We start from the raw sequence: 24,244 nt of genomic DNA on the forward strand, positions 1-24,244 counted from the left end.
CTAATTAATAGGACCAAATTTCTCAGTTTGTGGCTACACCAACACCCTATGTTTTGAGGGTCAGAAATCGAAATCTGTAGAAAAAAAGTATATGTTTATTCAGAGAAAGTACGTTTTCGTGTCTGATTTCATAACTTGAAATATCGTCTGCACTAAGTAATAAGCATGTTTAAGATCGCTCACTCAAACAATGAAGATTGAGTATTAGTTCGTGTGAAAATCGGATCTTCAGATCAAAAATTATTCAGAGCGCTTCTCGTTTTTTTTCCTCTATCGCCTTTTACAATCGTTATAAGCATAATATCTTTATAATTCATCTTTAATTAATAATATAAATAAATTTATTCTTTTTTATAAATACCCAATAACAATATTCACATTCATGAAAAAAAAATTATAAACATTAAAATATTGCACTCAATGAACTGTAAATATTTGCTTATTTTCATTAATCGTAAATTTTTACTGACTTTATAACATTATTTGAAAAAATCATCCTAAGCAGGATATAAAAAAATAAGTTTTTCGCTAAGTTTTATTGAGAATTTAAAAACCACAAACCATTAATTCTCTGGTATTTTTTCCTAATATGCTTAATGCTAAAAAAAATCAAAGAATTCCATATTTGTGAAATTTCTGTCCTTTTTTTGAGAAAGATGAAATTAAAAGCACTCAGGAGCAATGGCTCTCAGATAATCATTTCTTAATAAAAATTTCTGCCATCTTCTAAATATTTGCGAAATTATTATTATGATTTTCAAATTTTTATCTTTTTTGTTACATAGCTAAATTTAAATCAATGATTATTAACAATTTTTTTCAAAAATTTGGTTGAAATATTAGGGTGACTCTTTGAAACTTATAATTGTTAAGGGGGGGGGGGATAAACTTACCGTCCGCGAACTTTCGACTCTGATGGAAATGACAGTAGAAACAAAAACTTTCTTGTGAATGACTAGCTTTTAAGAGAGGAGAATCGATAAAAAATGTGTTTTAATCATTAACCTGATAAAATTAATGTCTCATAGTTTTTTCTCCTTTGAAGAACTATTCTGATAGAAATATTTTACCAAATATTGCTACCATTAAACTTAATTATAACCTTTTCCCAATAATTCTAAATTGTATATTACGAAAAGTGACACAAAGTGAAAGCCTGTATAACATATTTAACTTTTAATAACCTCTAATTCTATTGAAGGATATTTCTAAACATTTGCAATGAATAACTATATGAATTGCAGGACTATGTGATTAACGTAAATCTTATACAATAAGTATCTTTTTTTAATTTACAACAGAATCCTTTATTTAATTAGTTAATTTAGCGCATACACTCTACTGTTATCTGAAAGCATTCTAAGCGTTGTCATAGATAAAGAATGCTGCTCAGTGCCATCTGTAAGCCACTTAGATTTTGATTTGCCACAAAAATAAGAAATTGTGTTAGCGCCATCTATAAATAATCCTGAAAAAAAATCTATCTTTTTGATAATTGCTTTTCATGTTTGGCAACTGAAAAATTTAGAAAGGAAAACAAAAGAACAGTGTTGCCAGATTGGGCTACAAGTAGCGGATTGGGCTACTTTTAAAAGTACCCGCTACTGAAAATTGAATTGACGCTACTTGCTACTTTTTGGGCTACTTATTATTTTTCGAACGCTACAAATCTTAAATATGCGCTACTTTTTTTCCTTACAGAAATATATATATATTTTTTAATTTTTTCCATTCCCATTATAAAATGATTCTGAAAGCTTCTTTACCATTTTTAAAAAGGACATTTTTGTTGTTCTTGAAAACGTTCTCGCTTCAGTTTTGGATTCTTGATATGTTTTACTGATGGAGTCTATAATCTTTCCATGTTTATGTTTCAAATCGTAGACTCGGGAAATCGCAAAGATATTTATGGAAAAATGCACGGAGAGTATGATGGGGATTGGAGGAAATTTTTTTAACCCCAACTATTATTAATCGTTTATCTTCTGGAAAAATAAATCACGTTACTCGCTTTGAAACTCAGAAAAATTAAATCCAAAGTCTTTAAACCTGCTGAATGAAAATAGTTGTTGTGAATGACAATGAGTTTCCAAAAAATATAGTACTGTTAAATGCTTTTTAGTGAATTCATTTTACTTTTGTAAATCAACATCTATTCACAGTTGCGCGAAAAATAGGAAAATTTTTATATCTCTCTTGAGCTTAGATTTGCCCGTTGTAAATGATGAAATTATTTTTTTTAAAGAAAGCTATAATATGTTTTGCTATGGTTACAGTTATTATTTTTCACCTCATTTTGCCAAATATGCAATAAATAAATGAAACAAATAAATGAAGCAAATAAAAATGAAGTTTTGAATAGTTGTCATATTAAAATAAAATTCGTATTACCAAACGCAAATGATAATCAGAATTGGTATCAAGGAGAACGACATGAAGAAATATTTCATAGAAGGCCAAGGCCCACCCAATGATGACGATGAAACGCAAAAGATGGATTTTGTTTTTAAAACAAAAATATATACTATGAAATTTCAAATAATAATTAACTATAACAATGAAATTATGAATAAAAATGACAAAATTAATTGAACCATAATGCACTTAGGGATCAGGAAAATTGAATAACGACAATTTTTTTAATTCGAAAATGTCAACATTTTAAACCTTTCGAAACATTTATAGTAATTGCAAAATAACTAGGAAAGATAATTACTTTGAATGATAAACACGGTAATGTATATGCTGTGTGTTATAAAAGGAGTTTAGAAAATTATTAAAGCTACTACAGTGAAACTAGCGTAAACTGATCAGAAGTGGAACTACAATTTGATGGTTTTATAAGAGAAGTCATCCTATAAAAATGATAATAAATTGTTTTTACCAGTTTTGCACTTGATCATCAAAATCTTAGATAGGTGATTAACTTATAGAGATGGTCAACTTAACATGTTTCACGGTGCAAGTAAAGTAAGCACAGCAACTAAGCGAGCTGCGAGAAAAGAAAATATTTACGAGCATTTAGTGCAAATCTATCTTTTTATCATTGTTTTTTTTTTAAAGTTTGCAACAGATGTTACGGCTACTGTAAATGAAAATAAAAATTAGTTAAAAATATTTGTTGCTTCGTAGACGCTTTAAAATACTGTTTCATACGTACGTGGCCCAAATCAAAATATTCATTTGTTCATTAAATTACTATCAAAACTATTTTCAATCGAGTTTGAAACAATTATTGATGCTGTTACAAAGAAAAGCAAAGTCATATTTCTCATCTGCGAGCTGAATGTTTGTATTTTGTATTGTTTCGAACTTCAGAGCAGAAATGATTAAATAAATTATTTTGCTTATCAAAAAAAGATTTTTTGCCTTTTATTTTCAAATGCACACAGATGTAGGCCCATGAAGTTGAACTTTTCTGAATTTCTTGTTGGAGATTGGGTCCTTGTTAGGTCTTATTTTTAATTTCCTCGAAACACGAGATAATTTTTATTAAAAAAAAATTAGCTAGCGAGAACATTTTTATGCGCGAGTAATTAAGGTTCTTGTGGTTGGGGAACGAAGCGAGCTGAGGTCGAAACCACTTAGTATTCTTATGCAGCTCAAAGACCGCAGCAACATTAAAATATCGAAGACAGTTCCGACTGATTTTTACACATAAAAAAGCTTGACAAAACGAGCTATCCAATGTTACTATAATTTTAGTGTTTTCTGGCAAACGGCGCTGTTTTACAGAAATATAGCCAAATAAATTAGAGCACTCAAAACATGGCAAACTTTACACTTTATATATGCTGTGATATTAATTTTTATTAATTTTGTTAATATATATGGCTGTTGCTTGGCTGACCGCCTTTTTAATAAATAGAGGCATTTGATTGGTCGATTATATAATCGTTTTCATCGTTATCGCTTAATCGTTTTGTCATGTTTACTAGAATGGCGTTTTTAGCATTTTTGTTTGGCGCAATTTTAATAACGCGCATGCTCAGTTTGATAATTTATTCAAACCAATCGAAGTACTTCGTAGACAATGAATATAGTGGCTTGTATCCCCTCATTTGCTCGTGTATACTGAAACAAGGACATAAAGATGGAAAGATCAATCACTGTACCAAACAGATGTCAGGGTGAACTTTGACATTGGACACATCACTGGTCTCTATTTTTTTCATTTGATTTTCATAAATTGTTATGATAAATAATAACATTCTGTCTCTGTGCCAGAAAAATCTGAACACATTTTTTTAAAGATTTATAATTTGTAAATTTTAAATGAAAAAATTAATGTATTTTAAAAAATTGATTTTTATATTGTTCTGAAATTCAAATACTTGAAATAAATATTAAAAAAACAATTTAAGTGCTTATTAAAAACATATAAAAAATATAAAAATTATTAAAAAATAAATAAAATAATTAAAATATAATAGAACAGTTTTATAAGCAATCTAAGCTGCCCAAAGCATTTAATTTCATGAAGAACAATAAATTGGAAAATGTTAATAATTGCTGAGATAGAGTCTCATAATTGCCTGTTAGCGTTCAGTTAGTTAGTTATTAAAACTTTTTCATGGTTTTCATTTGTGCGTAATCTAAATTCTAATTATTTTCATTCAAAAAGTCTTTCAAAATATAATTTCATTCCTGTATTTAAATTACAAGTAACTTTGATATCTGGGTTGCCTACAAAAATTCAAAAAAGTACAAAAAAAATTTAGAGCATTTCACAGCATTTACTATTTATCAAAAATTATTAAAAAAAATTATTGATTATTAAAAAATAATTTTATTGCGATAATCAACATTAAGCTGGAAACCTATTACTATTAAGCAATTTAAAAGACTTTTTCGTGGTTTTCCTTCGCATGTAACACAAATTTGATTACTTTAATTTAATCTTCATTAAAATAAATTATTCTTATAACTTTCATGAATATGATTGTATTCTGATACTTAAATTGTTAATTACTTTGATCTCTGAATTGAATTAAGCATAATAAGGGTGTTTCATTACATTCACAAAATAAAAAAGCTCACACTTTGATTTCTGGGTTGAGTTAATAAGAAGAGCTTTTCGTTCTGTTCAGAAAGATGGTACCCTATCTATTAAGGATAATAATAATGAAAAAATGTTTATTTATAATTTTACTCCGATACTTAAATTGCAAATTATTTTATTTTATATACCAATAACAGCAATCTGAAAAACATTTTTGTCTGTTTTTAATAGCGTGTAACGCGAAATTTGATAACTTCAATTTCAATTTAATCTTGATTATAATTAATTATTTTTACAACTTAATTATTTATTAACTTAATTATTTTAACTTAATTTATAATTAATTAATTAAAATAATTAATTAACTTAATTATTTTAACTTAACTTTAATTTATTTATAACTTAATTATTTTTATAAACATAATTATTTTTATAACGTAAATATGGTTTTATTCCGATACTAAAATAGCGAGTTACTTTGATTTTCGGTTAAAAACTACAAAAATTTGAAGAACATCTCGCCTGTACATTTTGATTCAATAAACTGATTTATTTTCTGCTTCCCTTCTTACCATTATTTTTTTTTTTTTAAGTGAAAAATGACTCTTCTACATTACTGTTAGAAAATTTGACGGTTCATCAGGTTGTCATCTAAATAAAATTCGAGCAAATAGTATTGTATTTGTAATGGCGAAAATATCCAAATGATAAAATAAACATGAACTTTTTTTACAGTGTTAAAATTAAAAAACTTAAGTACTCGGGTTCCTATGATTTTATTATTTTACTAATAACTTATTCTGGTATGTTATATTGAAATATCTGATATATGTTATATTGAAATATCTGATATATGTTATATTGAAATATCTGATATATGTATTTTGAAATATCTGATATATGTATATTGAAATATCTGATATATCTGGAGAAAAACAAATTTCTAACCAAATGTTCCTTGAGTCAGGAAGAGACAAAAAATACCTGTTGATTTTTTTGAAATATACTTTCTATCACAAACGCCTTAAAACTTTGTTCTCGATAAAAATAATTTCAGATGATTTTAATCCTTCATCTCTTATTAACCTCGTTATATCATGCTTTTGATCAAAGTTCAGCAGCGTGTGCGTTCTTTCTCTCCTAAATATTAATTTGATCCCTACACACGTTTTTTATTCCATTACTTATAAGGACTCGTAAAATATATATTAACGGCCCGGATTAGAGAATAACTGAATTATCTTCTTCAAAAATGGCAGTTATTTAATTTAAATTTGATACTTTTGTGTGTGATCATATCTCAGTGTCAACCATATCGGTGTCACGTATCAATGACATCCAATAAAAATCTAACTGTCAATGAACTTATTAACTGAGGTGAACTTATAAACTGAGGTGAACTATTTAGAGATAAAAGAATTCTTTGCATGCATTCTGAGATGTATAAAGCAAGATTTTGGAAATGTTTAATTAATTTTTTTTAAGTACTTTGAAAACTCTGGTATTTGATAACTCCTTTAATATTTACGCGATTTCGTTATAAATTTGTTATATAGATAACTATTAATCTAACTAAGTAATAACTATTGTTATTTTAATTAAGAATATGATTATGATTGTAGAATATGATTGTATTAAGATACTTAAATTGTTAATTACTTCGATTTCTGAATTGGATTAAAAATAATAAGGGCGTTTCGTTACATTCACAAAGATGATAAGCTTCATAAGGATAAAAAAGAAAAAAAGATTGGTTTTTAAAAAATAATTTCTTTTAGATAATAAACATTTAGCTATAATCCCATTACCGATAAAGTGATTTAAAAAACATTTTCGTGGTTTTCCTTAGCGTGTAACAAAAATTTTTATAATTTCAATTAAAATAGGTTATTTTTATAGCAATTGTACTTCGATACTTAACTCACTTTTCGACTTACTTTAATTTCTGGGTTCAGTTAATAAGAAGAGCTTTTCGTTCTTTTCAGAAATATGGTACCCTTTCTATAAGAGTTAATAAAAATTAAAAAATGGCTGTTCGTAAAAAATATTTTCATTGAGATGATGATGAACACTTTGCTTGAATCCTATTACTATCACCAACCAATTTAAAAAACATTTTCATGGTTTTCCTTTGCGTGTAACGCAAAATGCGATTATTTTGATTTAATCTTAATTAAAAGAAACTAATCTTTTAATTTTCATAAATATAATTTTGCTCCGATGCTTAAAGTGCAAATTATTTTATTTTATGTACTAATAAAAGCAATCTGAAAAACATTTTCGTTTGTTTTTCTTAGCGTGTAACGCAAAATTTGATAATGTTAATTTCAATTTAATCTTCATTATAATGAATTATTTTTATAACTTTCATAAATATGGTTTTATTCCGATACTTAAATAGCGAGCTACTCTGATTTTCGGGTTGAGTTAAGAACTACAAAAATATGAAGAACATCTCGTTATATTCACAAAGAAGTCTCTCAAAGATAATTTTAAAAAATGATTCATTATAAAAAAATTCATTGCGATTACTGAACTTTTAAATGGAATCAAGCAATCTGAAAGATATTTTCGTGGTTCCCCTTTACGTGTAATGCAAAATATGATTGTTTTCTCGAACTTTCATTCAAGCAAGAAAAGAAAAAAAAAACATTAATACCACTACTAACCACTCCAAAAACCATAGTAAACGCTTTATTATAAAACTGATACGCCGAAAATTTGGAATTATGAAGAACTTGCCTGTATATTTTGATTCAATAAACTGGTTTATTTTCTGCTTCCCTTCTTACAGTTTTAAGTGAAAAATGAGAACTTCTTACATCTTCTGACTCTTCTACATTACTGTAAGAAACTTTGACGGGTCATTAGATTGTCTTTTGTCAACATCTGAATGAAATTAGAGTAAATAGTATTGTATTTGTAATGGCGAAAATATCAGAATGATGAAATAAACATGAACTTTTTATTCAGTGTTAAAATTCAAAAACTTAAGTACTTGGATTCCTGTGATTTTATTATTTTACTAATAACTTATTCTAGTATGTTATATTAAAATATCTGATATATCTGGAGAAAAAAAAATTTCTAGCCAAATATTCTTTGAGTACTATTCAGCTATACTATTTCAGCTTGAAAATTGGGTTTTAACTTCTAAAATAAATTGATATAAATTAACACATTTAGTTATATTTTTTAATCAAACCATTTTATGTAAAATAATATGTTTCTTAAAAATCTAGCAAATCTTTTTCGTGTATTACATGACCAAGTTTAATCATAATGAACAACTGAAAATGTGTTTCGCTCATTATAATTATGTAAAGTCACACTTTAGAGCCATATTAAATACTAAATAAAAAAATTTAAATAATTTTTTCTTTTTCAATTTTGTTGTTATGTCTTTCTGTTTTGCGCGTATTCCACAGTGTAATTAAACACTGATATATTCATTGTTTACTCTTTTTTACTCCATACGAAGAACAGGTTGTTGTTGCTGACGTATGCAATTAGGCATAGAGGGTGCGATTGTTCTTATTTTTCAGTGGCGCCATCTGTGACCAAGAATTCGACTTCTGCCACACCATACATAACACCCATTTATAAGGAGGACCCATTCATTCATCCACAGATCGTAATTTTAACCTGAATCCGAGAACGATCGATCTCCAATCCAGTACCCCCAGAGGTTTTGATTTGTTACGGGAACATGGAGGACTTTGCGACACGGCAGAATTTAACGTGCATCAGTCACCAACTACACGGGGAGACTTCGGCCGGTGGAGTTCGAACCCGAACCCACGAGCTCTCGGACATGGGCCCAGCGCCCTACCGACCATGCTACCCCGGCCATAAGTAAAAAGTGGATTTTGCAATCGTTCTTGAGGCACAGTTCAGGATTTTAAAAGAAGACCGAGTAACTCCTTCTATGCACTACCAAGAACAATGAAAAATACATACTCATAATGGAAATTCCTATCCCGGTAATTTAAAAGTTTAAGGTTTTCAGTAACATGGCTAAAAGGGAGATTTAAAATTCCTTTTGTAAAGCTAAAATATCTCAAAAATTTTACTACATATTTAATTAAGTAAAATTTTTATATGTATCTTACACTGTACTGTAAATACAAATTTTACTTACTAAGTAAAATTTGTATATGTATCTTATGCAGTGGCGTATGCAGAATTTTTTCAAGGGGGGTGTTCATAATTTACTGCAGCTACTAAAAGAAATTCGAGTATGCAATAAAGCACTATTATTTCTCTAATTTAGACAGCTAGACAGTTTTGACTTTTTATTTAGACAACATTGTTTAGTTAAATTTTGATTTGATTTTTTAAGTTTAAGAACATAATGTAATATCTTCTCGCATGTAATATCTTCTGAAAAAAGTCCAATGTCATATGGGTGGGAAGTAACACTTTGAGGGCCACTTTCACATTCATCAGATTTTGTTATGCTAGAAACGTTTTCTTCAACGGAAGTATCACATTTCTGTACAACAGAAAAACTTACATTGTACTCCGTTCCCCTTTTTATATAATTTTTCACCGCATCTCCAAAATTCTCGAATTGTCTCAAAGACGACAGAACGTCTAAGATTCCAGAATCATCGCGTAAAGACCTCGCGAATGACAGCCAGTCTCGAAAACTATCGCGACTGGCAGAACAGAAAGGAACCAGTCCATAACAGTACCACGTGAATTTGGTTTCAAAAGTACAACCCTATTATAGTAAATGTTTTTTTCAGTATTCTGAGAAATACCGTGAGATAAAAAGGTAGGCATAAGGCAAATAAAAATTTATAGTCTTAAAAAATAATACCCGCATAATTTCTACTAAAATTTTTATTTTTGCCATTTTGTCTGAGCTCAAGGGGGGTGTTCAAACCCCTAAACCCCTCCCTTGCGTACGCCACTGATCTTATGAATCAAGTACTTAAAGGTACTTTTTTATACGTGATGAAAATGAAATAAAGTTATCTCCTAAGTTTGAGTGCTACTTATAATGTTTAAAGATAGGAAACATTTATCGGATTAAATATTAATAGCGGGGGTGAATTTAATAATGTGATGTCATAAACTGGTTAAAATTAAATTGCTTAAATTGTCTTTGTATATAAATAGTGGACGGTCCACAAGTATGATTTCTTAGATTTTGCTTCTTTTACTAGCATTATTTTGTAAAATAAAAAGATGCTTGGTCAAAATTCTAAATCTTTCGATTCTTCAAATCGATTATTACAAAATCTTTGTGTTGATACAGAAAAAGATGTTCTGAAGAAATGACTGAAAACTAAATATCAGGACAAATGAGGATAATTTTACATGCAACCCATTTGTCAATTTTGTTTCTATCCATCGTGTCTTCTTCTTAAATTTCTCCTTAAATCAACTTAATGACTATTAAAATAAGAGAAGATTGGTTGCAAACAAGACATTAATATATAATTTATTAAAAATAATACATAAAGTAATCAAGACGGATAAAATAAAATTGTCAAGATATCTGGAGAAGTTTATTTTTTATTACAACCTTAATTGTTATACTAAATAAACCATGTGTTCATTTATTAGTTCAATAACGTATCAGTAAAAACTTATTGCAACATTTCACATATTTCAATAGCAGTTTTGACAACTGTAGAGATTTCTTACCTCTACTATGTTAAATATAAGTTTAATCTGCGTAATTTAATCTACACAAATAATCAAATGAAGGCTATTAAATCAATTAACCAGTATGTTTTGGAAAGCTAATTATATTGTTTTAAATTCTGATTTTAATTATAAAATCAGAATGCGAGATATATAACTTGCAACATTTTAATATTTCAACAGATTTTTTCTGACAAAATTGTTATAAGTCGGAACAAATTAGATTTGACAATAAAATTCAGTATCATCTTCTTACATGTCATATTTTGCTGGCATTTCAGTATTTCTTTTTCTCTTTAAAAGATAGAACAAGTTTATGTTACATTGGAAATAAGATAATTTTCAATTTTCTATAGGTTCAAAGTATATTAAAAACGAAAAATAGGTAATGGGTGTAAATAAGTTTTTGCTAATTTGGTTGGCTATAGTAATGGAGATAAACTATCCTGTTCAGTTCTTGCTAAATAGCCATCCAGGTCCTTAAGAAGTTAAACATGTGGCAGCAAAACTAAGAAGATGTATTTTATTATGTTTATATTCACCACAACATTCAATATTTAATTTCAAAAACTTGTAAATTCGTGGTAACGAAATGTGTGGTTTTTCAAATTTTAATTTTAACTTTATAATTACGACACTAATGCTACAGTTTTCTTAATTTATTAAGGACAATATAAGTCCTGTTAAAATATTAAGATACAGACTACTACAAGCATAAAAACTTAATTTTTCTAAATGAAATTTCAAATTTAAGAAAATAAATAAAAAAAAGTTTCAAATCTTTGAAAAAATTAAAATTCGCCAAAAATTGACGTCTACGTCCTGAAGGTTCTAGTAAATTGCAGAGTAAATTTTACTTAGAGTTTTTCGTTGAGTTTTGCCGTTGTAGATTATTTAGAGATTTGCAAGTTTTTATTGGAGTTTTACTAATTTTAATTGAATTTAATTTTAGTAGAGAAAATAATGTTCCACTGCTCATACATTCTAAAAGAAAAAATAGTGGCACTATATAAAAATGGAAAATCCATCACAGAAATTAGTTGGGTATTGAATATGTCGTATTATACAGCTAGAACATGGCATTTGAGGCAAATAAATTGTATTTTTAAGTTGAAAATTCGTAATTTAAAGATATATATTTCGAAATAAATTCCTTATTACTTAAGTGTATTAAATTGTAATCAGCATCTGATTTTATTTTTAAATTTTTCATGTATTGTTGCAAAAAAAAATTAGTTTCTCAAAACTATTTGCATTATTAACTCTTTAAACGAACCCTCTATTTTTTTGTAAATTTATGTTAAACTACATTTCAGATTTTTTTGTAAAATAAAAGTTCATGGAGCCTATTATTTTTTATAGTTTGCCTAAAAGTAATTTGGTTTTTAAGACCTATGATGAGTTGTAAAATTTTACCTACAGTAAAGTATTGACCATTCAGTACTTATAAAAAACCGAATTAAAATTATGAATAATTTATAAACAAACGGATAAATATCCAAATATGCAAAAAAAAATTTTTTTTATTCAGAGAAAGTACGTTTCTGTGTCCGATTTCGAAACTTAATAGTTAGCACTAAATAATTTTCATATATGAGGTCACCCTCAGGAACCATTAAGATTGACACTTAGTATGTGAAAATCAGATCATTAGAACGAAAGTTATTGAGGGTGGTTATGAGGGAAAGTTATTATTATTATAATTATTTTTTTTTTTTGGTCCACTGTACAATGCTAACATGAATTCGCAGATATTCAATTGTTAATAGTTTTAGTAGTTCCTGTACTTAAGTGAAAAAAGAAATATTTCTTAAAAATGTGTTTTCTTTCTCACAAAAGAGAGAATAAAATTGCCTAAATATAGAAAATCGTTAAGTTGTAGCAAAATACGAGGATTTTCTTTTGAGAAACAGTAGAGTATGATGGGAGTAGTGAGGTAAGAGATTTTTCTATATTCCTCTCACACATCGAATATGCTATCAATTTAAGAGTAATTGTCTCTAATACTGGAAGTAGATTAATATCGTACTTGAGAGCTATGAAGACTTCGTAGTTCATTTTGTTATTTATTTTGTTTCATGAAATTTCTTCAATATTTTTTTAGATAAATAGTAATTTTTCTCCCTATTAATTTCAACAAAATTTTAAAATCACAAAAATTTCGGGACATCTATGGAAATGTTTAATAATTAAGAATACTTTCTTTGTCTTATTTTTTTAAAGGAAATTAAGGATTACTTTGAGCCCTGATTATGTACTACTATAAAGCAGTTACATGTTTTGGTGCATGAAATGTTCTGTTATAATTTAATTTTCATAGTGTATTTCAATTATGATTACTTTTATAAAACTTAATTTAATTAGTTATGAAGTTAAGATTTTAAGTATATTTAGAAAAATTCAATTTGTTTAAAAGTAGTATTCCTCTTCATTTTATAAATTTTTTTTTAGTAAACACAAAGAGAAAAAAAAAAGGAAGAGAGAGAGACTAAGTCAGTAGAAAAATCATTTATTTATTATAAAATGAAAACAATTTAGACATACATTTGGATCAAAAATACCACAGCTACCTACATTATAAGAAAAATCCAGTACATTTTACAAATTAAATAAATAAAATTTTTAGTCTATGAACAAAATGTAAAATTCTTCTTTTACAGGAGCTCTTTAAAAGCAGTTAAGATAAATAAAATACCAAAAGTAATACTTTTCGATGTGAGTGACAGTCATACATTTCATTCATAATTCTAAATATTTATTAGGCGCCTATTTAACTTTTGAAAGTTTTAGATTACAAGATATAAATATGATAGGCATGCTACAAAAATTTGAAAACAAAATGACAAAAATTTGAAAACAAAATGACAAAAATTTGACAACAGTTTAGAACAATCATGTTTGAAATTACAAAAGTGCTGGTATTTCTTTTTAATGTTAAGACACTTTATGTAATAAAATGAAACAAAACATTCTAAAATACTATTTATATTGCAATACCAGAGCCATTATAGGGGTAGAGGAAAACAGAGCCATATGACTAGATCTCAATGATTTTACACTGAGATCAGGGTAAACCCGAAAAAAAAATTGTTTTTTTTTCATTGCTTTTTATAACAAATCAACTCTAGTTATTAAGTTTATAATAGAATAATATTTATATTTCCATCACTTCTATATTCTGCGCTTTAAAATTTTTTAATTAACTTTTTTAAAAACATTTATTATTAGAAGAGAGAGATAATGTACTAAGGTGTTGAGTTAATCAATCACAATATAAAAAAAAGGATGATATAAAAAAATGCTACTATATACTTTATTAACTCAAATTTACCCAAGTACTATTAACTATATCATTAAAACAAATTAAAATGTTCAAAACATTATTTTAATCAACATTACTTTCAAGTAGTCAAAATGTATACTAGTCCAATCAGCTTTCTTCATAACATTCATTTGGGTCACCTAGAAATATCTATTTCTGTACTGAGGGACCAAAACTGGATTTTCAACAAGACTGACCTGGCAGTCGTAACAATACTCAGGTCAGAACTGTGAAAAATTCAGTCAATGCAGGAGCCTTATTTCCACATGTAACTGATGATGATGACAACCTAGAACAAAACTAAAAGCATTGCAACTGAATATACATAACACGAAGCACAATTTGTGTTACAATACAACTTGTGCTTTTCAATATTATTCTAAATTTTAAAAATATCACTTATAGTAGTAATGTTATCATAGCAGCATCAAACAAATAATAAAATATGTAAACAGAGAACTTTAACACATGTAAACTAAGTTTTAAAACCAACAATATAATAAAATGGGAATCAATATTTTTATTTGAATACCATTTAAGCATATTCATGCAAAAAAAGTTGATAATTTTATTGGGTATTTTAAAATCAAGGTGCAAAATATTATTAATTTAACCTTTTCCTCATACGAAATTTAAAAGTGGTTTCCTTCCAACCTTGTATTATTAAAGTTATAACTCATTTGTCACTCCTTTTTCCTTTCAAATAACATTCAAGAAAATTCAATACACAGAAGTAATTTAACAAATTACACATAACTCCCACTTCAGACATACAGGCACACTGAGGTTGTTGAAGGAGCTTTAAAATAATGCGTTTTATGAGTTGATAAGAAAGTCAACCTATAACAAAACAACACATCATTACATTACAAGTGTTACATATTTGTGCTTCCTATCAACCATCAAAATTTTATTCTACTCCTTTCGTATTATTCCAAACTATAATATCAATTTTCAAAATGTCACTTATAGTAATGTTTAATAAGCAGAATCTCACAAATAATAAGAAATGTAAACTATATATAATATATTAACTCTAATTTACCCTAGTACTATTAACTACATCATTAAAACAAATTAAAATGTATACTAATCCAATCAGTTTTCTTCATAACATTCATTTGGTTCACCTAGATTTCTATTTCTGTAGGTACTGAAGGATCAAAACTGGATTTTCAACAAGACTGACCTGGTAGTCGTGACAATACTCAGGTCAGAACTGTGAGAAATTCAGTAAATGCAGGAGCCTTATTTCCATATGTAACTGATGATGATAACAACCTAGAACTAAACTAGAAGCATTGCAACTGAATATACAAATCACGAAGCACAATTTGTGTTACAATACAACTTGTGCTTTTCAATATTATTCTAAATTTTAAAAAAATCATTTATAGTAGTAATGTAATCATAGAAGCATCAAACAAATAATAAAATATGTAAACAGAGAACTTTAACACATGTAAACTAATTTTTAAAACCAACAATGAAAAAAATGTGAATCAATATTTTTATTTTAATACCACTAAAGCATATTCATACAAGAAAAGTTGATAATTTTAATGCGTACCTTAAAATCACGGTGCAAAATATTATTAATTTAACCTTTTACTCATAAGAAACAAAAAAGTGGTTTCCATCCAACCTTGTTTTATTACAGTTATAACTTATTTGTCATTCATATTTCCTTTCAAATAATATTCAATACACACACACACACACAAAAATAATCTTTATAATTAACAACAAAAATTCTTGCTTTAAATAAAAACACAGATCCGACAATAATGCTAAGAAAAGTGATGAAAATGATACCTGCAATATGCAATGCTAGCCAGTAAAAATGTCGACACCAAGAGCTATTTAATATTAATTCAGCAAGCGCTGCAATACTAATGTCCAGTATCTAGAAATCACTTTGCATGAATAAAAATATTGTAGTAAAAAATATGTATTTCCTAGCGTATTCGTTACATCTTTCCAGCTCAAACATTTTCGCCATTTTCAATCACGTTCAAAAAGCGGGCATCCAAGCAGTTGGCGATAGATTTCGTTTGGCAATCACCCATTTCACCAGATCGCCAAAGTTTAGGGTTATAAGAGGGCGGTCAGCCAAGACAGTGCGAATATACTATATATATATTTGGGCTACAAAATGTTCGAATCCGCTACTTTTGGAGCTCCCATTCGCTACTTTTTAATCTTAAGTTCTGGCAACACTGCAAAAGAACTAAACAGTTTGTTTTTTTTAATTTTGATTAGTAATGCTCCAGATTTAATCCATATATTTCCGGGAAACATTATTATAATGAGTCGTACCTGTTAAAATAAATGTATTGATAATATTTTCGTGAAACTAAAAATGTCTAATTTTATTCGCTGTTTTTCTGGACCTAGACTTTTCCGCTTGTATAAAACTGAAAACAGACAAGTGAGCTAACATTTCTGAAATAAAATACCTCTTTTTAAATTATCTGCTTGTAAAATCATAATACTAAACATTAATCAAGTTGAAATGTTGTAAATTGTAATATATTAATCTACAACTTAGTAATGAGATTGTTGATTGAATTTTCTGCTCCTAAATTCATGCAAAATAGGATAAAATATTTAATATTATTGATATGCTCATTCCAAATTAATTACTTAATTACCTTAAAATTTTGTCTATTAAGTTTATTCTTAATAAACAAAACAAACATTGAAATTAATTATTTTTTATTAGAATTTGTTTATGACGTTTAGTTACAGTAATAAACAAATTCTAGTAAATAACTATTACGTTTGGCTACACTTTTAACCTATCTATATGACTGTTAATAGGAATAAATAATTTATTGAATAACTCTATAAAATCTTCGTGTTTCTCATTAATAAACATATATATTTAAACATATAATGTATAGTTTAATAAACATATATAATATATATTTTAGGGTAGAGATTACACTGGAAATGCAATTGAACATTATAGCAATGGATTTGTTCAGACAGCTTTTTTTACGGTAATAATTTTTTTCAGATCCTCACAAAATTTGTTCATATTGTTAATTATGTATAATTATTGTTGCTTTAGTATTGTATATTTTGTTTAGATGGGCTCATTTTGAAAAAAAAAAATATGTATTTTGCTGAAAAATTAAGTTGTAATGAACTGCAAAATAATGAAATTTCTTTCAATATTTTTTTTTTTTTTATAACTGGTGTGAAAATATTCAATTTGAAAATTATTCTTTTAATAAAATTCATCAAATAATTATTATTTTAATTACATTAAATATAATAATTAATTCCAATTAAAGTGTTTTAAGATTATGTAACTTAATTCCATGTTATATAAAAATGTCATACCACTTGTTTGGCTTTATACAAAAAATGAAAGATTTAAAATGAAGTTATAGAGAATCAAAAAAATTAATCTAAAACATGAATCTTTAAAAAATATTCCCTGTTACAGTGTTTTCATTACAGATAAAAAATGGGAGAAAATTTCTCACCCTTTCTCAAAAACAGGGTGAGATTTCAAAAAGTTAAGTGAAATTTCTAAAAATTAAAAAAACACAAATAGACTTGGAAAAAAATTATTTTATTAATTATAATACATTTTTAACATCTTCTAATTGAATATTTTTGCTGCATCATCATATGGAAAATATTCTATATCTACTTTTTCATCAGCTATTATATTTATTTGACTGAAAAATTATCCGTATTTGTTTTGTTTTGACCTTTTCTACTGACATTTGTTTCATTTTCATTTGTCCGTTACGTAGTAGAAGATGTCGCCTTAACAAGGTATTTGTCCATCTTACATTCATGCACAAAAAATGTAAACGTCTTACATGAAGAAACCTTACCTATGGTGCACAGGTGGTTACATAGAAATGTGTTCTGAAAGGGGTTCCGTGGTTCGGGGAGGGGGTGTTCTGCTGTTCGCACCAGTTCTGAACAATACTGGTAAATAGGGAAGCTGGATAACAAGGAACAATGTTCAAAATAATGAAAGATCAAGGAAGAAAAGTTAAACGGATTTTATTCAAAATGGCGAAATACGAAATTTTTTCCAAAATTTTCGTATTTTTGAATTGATTAAATAGAGTGCTCGAACTTCTTGCTTTAATAATTTTTTATAGAGAGAAAAGAAAAAAATATGCGAGATTCTCCTCTCTGTAGTGAAAACAATGTTTTATGTTCAATGAATAAAATAAGATTTACATACTTTCATTTGTTCATATTTCATTTATTTTTATTATTTTGTAAGCTATAAAGTTGAATTATAGCTAATATTCTATAACGAGACATTGTAGAAAGTAAATAACTCTTTCTTGTTAAACTATTACCACATTTATTTTTAAGGATGAACAATTTTATTTTCCAATGAATTTTAAAGTAAAATATTTTAATTAGTTAAATATCATATTATGTGTAAATGTATGTAATAAAGCAAAAACATTTTAGCTACATTTAAAATTTTCATTTGCAGTTTTGACAAAAATTCATTTTGTAGAGATTATGTTTGTTCTAGGACATATAGTTTTGAGTACTTTCTGGTTTAGGATACACAAGTTTTTTATTAAGTCAGGTAGCGAAATCTCCACTCGCCAGCCCTCTATTGAAGACGAAATATTAAGGATCAACAAATAATTTTTGTCTTGGAAGAATATTATGTTTCAAATTAAACTGTCATACTTTCTTCCAAAGTTTTTTGTGGACAATTTTTAAAAATGTAAAGCAAGTGTTTCACATTTTAGAAGAGAGATTAATGAAACATATGCAAAGATATACACTACAAAAAGACTGAAATCTGCATCATCAGTTGTTAACATTTCTGCCTGTTTTTGACTCGTTGGGTTGGTCTCCCAAGAAAAAATTCTTGAATTTGTGCTAGAGGATATCAAGACACTTTTTGTGAAATCAAACCCGAATCTCTTTTATGAACAAGTGGATGTTAGATTGGCAGAGTGGGCAGGTTTTTGTTTACTTCACTTAGATTGTCTAGATGCTAAGAAACTGAGCTACTGGAGATATTAGAAACATAGACTCTGATGGTTTAACACTAAAGAGTGTCCAACAAGATTTCAAAATTTGCTTTAGATTATAATATATTGTGCTACATTTTTTGTAGGTTTTGTTTTGACCACCAAAAAGCTCTCTAAACTATATTTGTTAAAATTTAAAAAAGAAAGCTCTCTAAACTATATTGTTAAAACTTTAAAAGTTCATATATATATATTTTTTAAATAGCATCAAATAGATTTTATTTGGGTAATGCCTTTAGAACTGAAATTTTATGCCCCACAATAAGTTGTATAGTTAAGTGTAATTATGATTAAATTATTATGTATATTAAATTACCAAAGTGTAGATCGTTCTCAAGGAAATTAATATTTTGAGATTTTAATAAAAAATTAATGACATTTAAATAATGTATTACTATTTTAATTTTGTTAAATTTTGAAAATTTTACTTATTGTTTTTATCTTTCTTTCATTACTTTTTAAAGTCATAGATTTATGAATTTTATATTTATGAATTTTATATTTTATCTTTTTTGTGCCAAAATAGAGTTTGATTCAAGTAAATAATATTAAGTTCAAGCATTAATCTTTGTAAAAGAGAAATTATTTTAACTTATAACATTCCAGTTAGTTTATCATATTTTGTTAATTATTAAGCAATCAATAGATAAACTTTTGAAAATTATATTATTTTTGCATCATAGATTTATTAATTTAAACAAAGTATTTCTAATTTTGTGTTCTATTTAAAGGCAAAATTAATCTTAAATCTGCATTTTAAATTAATAAAAAGTAGATATAAAAAATTAATTGCAAATAAAACTATAGACTTGAGTGTATTGTGTATGAAAATAACTTGTAATTGAGACAACTTGATGGTAATTTAAAATGATCCAGTGGTTTGATATTATTAATTGATATATCTATGTCTTTTCAGTATTAGTATATACATACCTTAAATTAGTGTAATTTTCAATATGTCACATATGTATGTTTCATATGTATTCACTATGTACTGCCTTGATTGCCTTAATGGTATTTTTTTTAAGTATATTGAAAAAAAAGTGTTACACTCCATTTGTTTAAGATAAACTCTGTTTAAGTATAAAAATTTTAACTAAGCATTAGTCTTTCGGTAATTGATATTTTTTTGCCATTTTATCTGATTCAGAAATATCTAACAATCATTATGATATATTGTACTTGTGATTGATATGTAAGTGATTCTACTTATTTATCCATAATTATTTATGCTAAAAATTTTTTTATATTTTCAGTTTAATCTTATATATAATCTGACCTTCTACGCATTTCCAGCTGTAGGTGGTATCATGTATAGACGAGGTAAACTTTTGTTTTAAAATAATATTTAATGTAAATTGAAGTCTGAAATTTATATTAAATTTAAGTTATTGGATATGTAATTTTTATTGAGTTTTTTTTTTTCCATCCTATTTATATTTATTGTTTTTGTGACATGATTTTTACTTACTATCTGAGAACTGTTTGATTAATTTTTGTTCTAATGTTTTGTTAAATGTTCTGTAAAAAATTTTATGAAAAAACATAATGATTTTTTATAAAAAAGAAACGTGAATATTCGTCGCAATAACTGTTGGGGGGAAAAAACTATCAAAAATCTGCATGAATTTATGATGATTTTTGCACAAAGTTTGTAAAAAGTAATTAGGTACTTAAATTTGTGATTACAACTTTGGATGAATAGGTTTTTTAAAAAAGTCATGAAATATAGTTATAACTCAGTATAATAATAATAACTCAGAAATAAAAGACATGAGGAGTTTAAAAATACCAAGTGAAATTTCGCAGCATTTCTTCCTAATGCGCATTTCTTTCCCTTCAGTACGCTGGAAAAGCAATCTTTTGAAGACAGTTCTGCAGAAAAAAGGGCATGATTCGAAAAATTCTGCAGAAAAAGAAACAAAATTTTATGTTTCCGAACTTAAAAATCTTTCTGCAAGAACTCTGTAACATTTAGTTTCTATGTTGCCGTGTGGCTGCGATTTTACCACTGGAATGTAATGTCACAATTATGTTGAAGTTGTTTGACAGTAAAACAGAACAAAACACAGAACTGAAGGACAAAAAATCAAAACAGCCTACCATACCTTTACATCAATTGCTAGTTCTGGAGACCATTCATATTTTATTGATCCAAGTCAAATTTTTTGCCCCTGATCCACAGACTACCATTAATTTTGAGCTTTGAATTGCATATTTTGGTATATAAAAGCACAAAAAATGTGTGTTAATTTAGTTAATATTTTATTCTAATATTAGAATTTTCAGAAATAAATAAGAAAAATATTCTCCTTGATCTTTAAGTTTTATTATTTTTTTTTAATAATTGGAATTTTTAAAATTTTCCAAATTTTTATAGCTTTGTATCAGTAGATTGGTAATATTAGGCTCTGAGAATTTTTGCAACCCTGCTTTCTTCATTTTAAACTTTATAACTAAATCAATGAAAGCAATTCCTTCATAATCCTTCTAAATTTTTGTTCATTTGTCATTCAAGTGTAATTCAATTCTTTCCAAGTACAAGTCAATTTTTGCTTTAACTTTTTTATCTCAAATAATAATAATTTAATATTAATTATTTCTAGGATATTTCACTCAAGAAGGCATTATGGCAATGTGTAGATCTATTGGCATATCTGGTGTTCTAGTGTTTTTTGCTATGTTTCTCAGAGGTAATCTGATTTGAATTTTTTTCTGATGTATGTGCTTATATTTCTATGATTGTATAGTTTCATGAATATCTCTCCCTTTCCAACTATCTAAAAATAAATGTTTATGAATTGTGTGTGTTTTTCGGAATGTTTTTTTTTTCACTCTATTTATCTAGTAATTGAATGAGATATAAGAGAATTTTATCAGTTCTTAACGATAAAATATAAATAAATTTGCTTTTGTAAAATGTTACTTTTATTAATGAAAAATAAATATATTAGAAATTTCTTTGTCTTATTATTACAGTAATTTGAAGAAATTTAAAATGAATATATTATTAATCAATCAATAGTATTTGAAGGCAGTAATCTAAGGATCAATGAGATAATTGCATTAAAATAAAAATTTTACTCTGATTAAGAAGAATGTTTAATTTCCAGTAATTATTAAAAAATACAAAGTTATTACTTTTTTTTTGTGCTCAAAAAGTAGTTATAAAATCAAAAGGTATCAATTTATTTGTCAAAATTTATTTCATATTTAAATACTCTCCTCTCTGCACTGCACTTCAGGCAAATTTTTTTCAAATCGTCGATATATGCCTTAAAATCGTTTTTGTGAATGACCTTCAGAGTTTCTACTGATTTTTGTTGTTGAATTAATTGACTTTAATAATGGCCTTGAAAAGACAATTTCAACACATGGAATAAGAAAAAGTACTGCGCACATTAATGCTTTGTGAAATTGTAACTTTACAATGTGGGTCTGACAAATGTTACAAACATAAACATTTCTAATTTAAAGTAATGTTTCACAACGTATTCACGTTTCCCGATAGGTAAATAATCTTGCAAGTTGAATCACATGCTTTCATTAGAAATATGATAATAGTGTGTCTTGATAAAACCTATGATTCAAAAAGAATGCCCTCTATTAAAAAAATTTTAAGAACCTCTTTGATTAATATTTAGAAAGAATATGTTTAAAATAGAAGTCAGTACGAAAATTGATCTTGTAATCCTAATTTTTAATTACACATTGTTTTTTTATAACAATGTAGCACTAATCAACAGTGGTTGAATTTGTGTAAACATTTATAGTTTATTGATGTTTTTATCAGCACATAGTAGTATCTAATTTTTCAAAATCAGTAATTGGTTTCACAAACTGTGTAAATTGTTTCCAATTTTTTTTTAAATATAGGTAATTTTTCTTATACAAATAAAAAATAAATTTCTTTTTATTAGGTATTGGAAGATTTATTAATGGGGATTATACAGAATTTATTTCTAAACTGGATACTTACAAGCAAAATCCTTCCAGAAATCTAAAAGTAAGTAAAAGTATTTACATAAATTAGTATGTATTATCTTCAAAAGTATACGAAAAATCTTTTAACAAAAATAAAATTACTTCATATTATAAAAAATATCAATAATATATTTCAGTAATAATTTATGAATATAAGTAATTTTTCATTCTGTGATCTAAAATATCTTATAAGCTTTTAAGTAGTTTTTTTTTTAAAATTTTATGTAATACTTCATGTAGATTTAAATAATTGATCTTATTATTCAGAAAAGACTTGTAGCAATTGATATTTATTAAAACAAGATGATGAAATTTTTTAATACTGTAAGCTTTATTAGTTTTTTTAAAGTTAATATGAGTTCTATATTACAGCTTGAAGTTTCTAAATACGACTTTGATTTTCGAGAATGGCCTGTTGATTTCCGTTGGAATGAGAGTACTGTGTAAGTGTTTATTCCTTTTTTTGTTTTAGATTCTCTGAAATAGGTTATGTTTGCAATCATTAACAACTCTCTTTCAAACCTATTTATAGGGCTCAAAACAAACCAAAACTGTATATTGAAGGGCGTTCAGGAAGAAATACTATTTTAGATAAATGTAAAAGCATGCCTTGCGATATTTTAAGGTATACATAATCTATTTAAAATAAATTAATGAAATGAAATATCAACTTCTGTAATAAATTTCTTACTATTTAGCTTTCTTGCGATCCACACCTTTGGGCGCATGATGATATATCCTGGTTCTGTTGGAATTATGAATGTTATTCTTTGTAAGTAGTAAATGTGTTGTTTATTAAGTTTTGTTAACTATTATGAACCTGGTACTTTGATAAATGTATAAATTTTAATATTTCATATCTCTAAAAAAAAATATGCCTTTTGTGATTGTAAGAGCTTTAATTAGAGATAAAATTAGTTTAGTTTTTTACAAAAAGCACACATATAACAAATTGGGGCTGTGTTTTATGCAAGATTAATAGAACATTACAATATATAATCTTGTTATGTATGAAATTTAATTATAAAGATTCTGATATCAATGTTTATGAACTGTCATATAATTATAATATACCTTAAAATTTAATAAATGTTGAAGATGAAAAAATTTCTTTTTCCTTTTTAATGTTATGTGATATAATGGCAAATAATTTTAATTCATTAAATCATTAAGTTAGTTCATGATAAAGTCAAATTTCCTTTTAGGAAGATATCCAGTTTTTTTTAAATTTTTATTAAC

The 24,244-nt window shown here is 26.6% G+C and overlaps 1 protein-coding gene across 1 annotated transcript in view; it reads left to right on the plus strand.

Annotated features, from left to right (window-relative positions):
- The first annotated feature begins 1,504 nt into the window (after positions 1 to 1,504).
- LOC107449893 (phosphatidylserine lipase ABHD16A) overlaps positions 1,505 to 24,244 on the plus strand; it is a 40,684-nt gene continuing 17,944 nt past the window's right edge. Inside the window, exons 1-9 of the mRNA XM_087153288.1 lie at positions 1,505 to 1,547; positions 16,211 to 16,413; positions 16,919 to 16,987; positions 20,278 to 20,344; positions 21,628 to 21,714; positions 22,942 to 23,027; positions 23,378 to 23,448; positions 23,538 to 23,630; positions 23,704 to 23,777. Of these exons, the coding sequence (XP_087009414.1) occupies positions 16,345 to 16,413; positions 16,919 to 16,987; positions 20,278 to 20,344; positions 21,628 to 21,714; positions 22,942 to 23,027; positions 23,378 to 23,448; positions 23,538 to 23,630; positions 23,704 to 23,777 (616 nt within the window). The 5' untranslated portion in view covers positions 1,505 to 1,547; positions 16,211 to 16,344. The remainder of the gene's footprint in view (positions 1,548 to 16,210; positions 16,414 to 16,918; positions 16,988 to 20,277; positions 20,345 to 21,627; positions 21,715 to 22,941; positions 23,028 to 23,377; positions 23,449 to 23,537; positions 23,631 to 23,703; positions 23,778 to 24,244) is intronic.

The sequence above is a fragment of the Parasteatoda tepidariorum genome, chromosome 10 (assembly GCF_982258835.1).
Source record: "Parasteatoda tepidariorum strain Cologne lab strain chromosome 10, Ptep-v5.0, whole genome shotgun sequence".
NCBI lineage: Eukaryota > Metazoa > Arthropoda > Arachnida > Araneae > Theridiidae > Parasteatoda > Parasteatoda tepidariorum.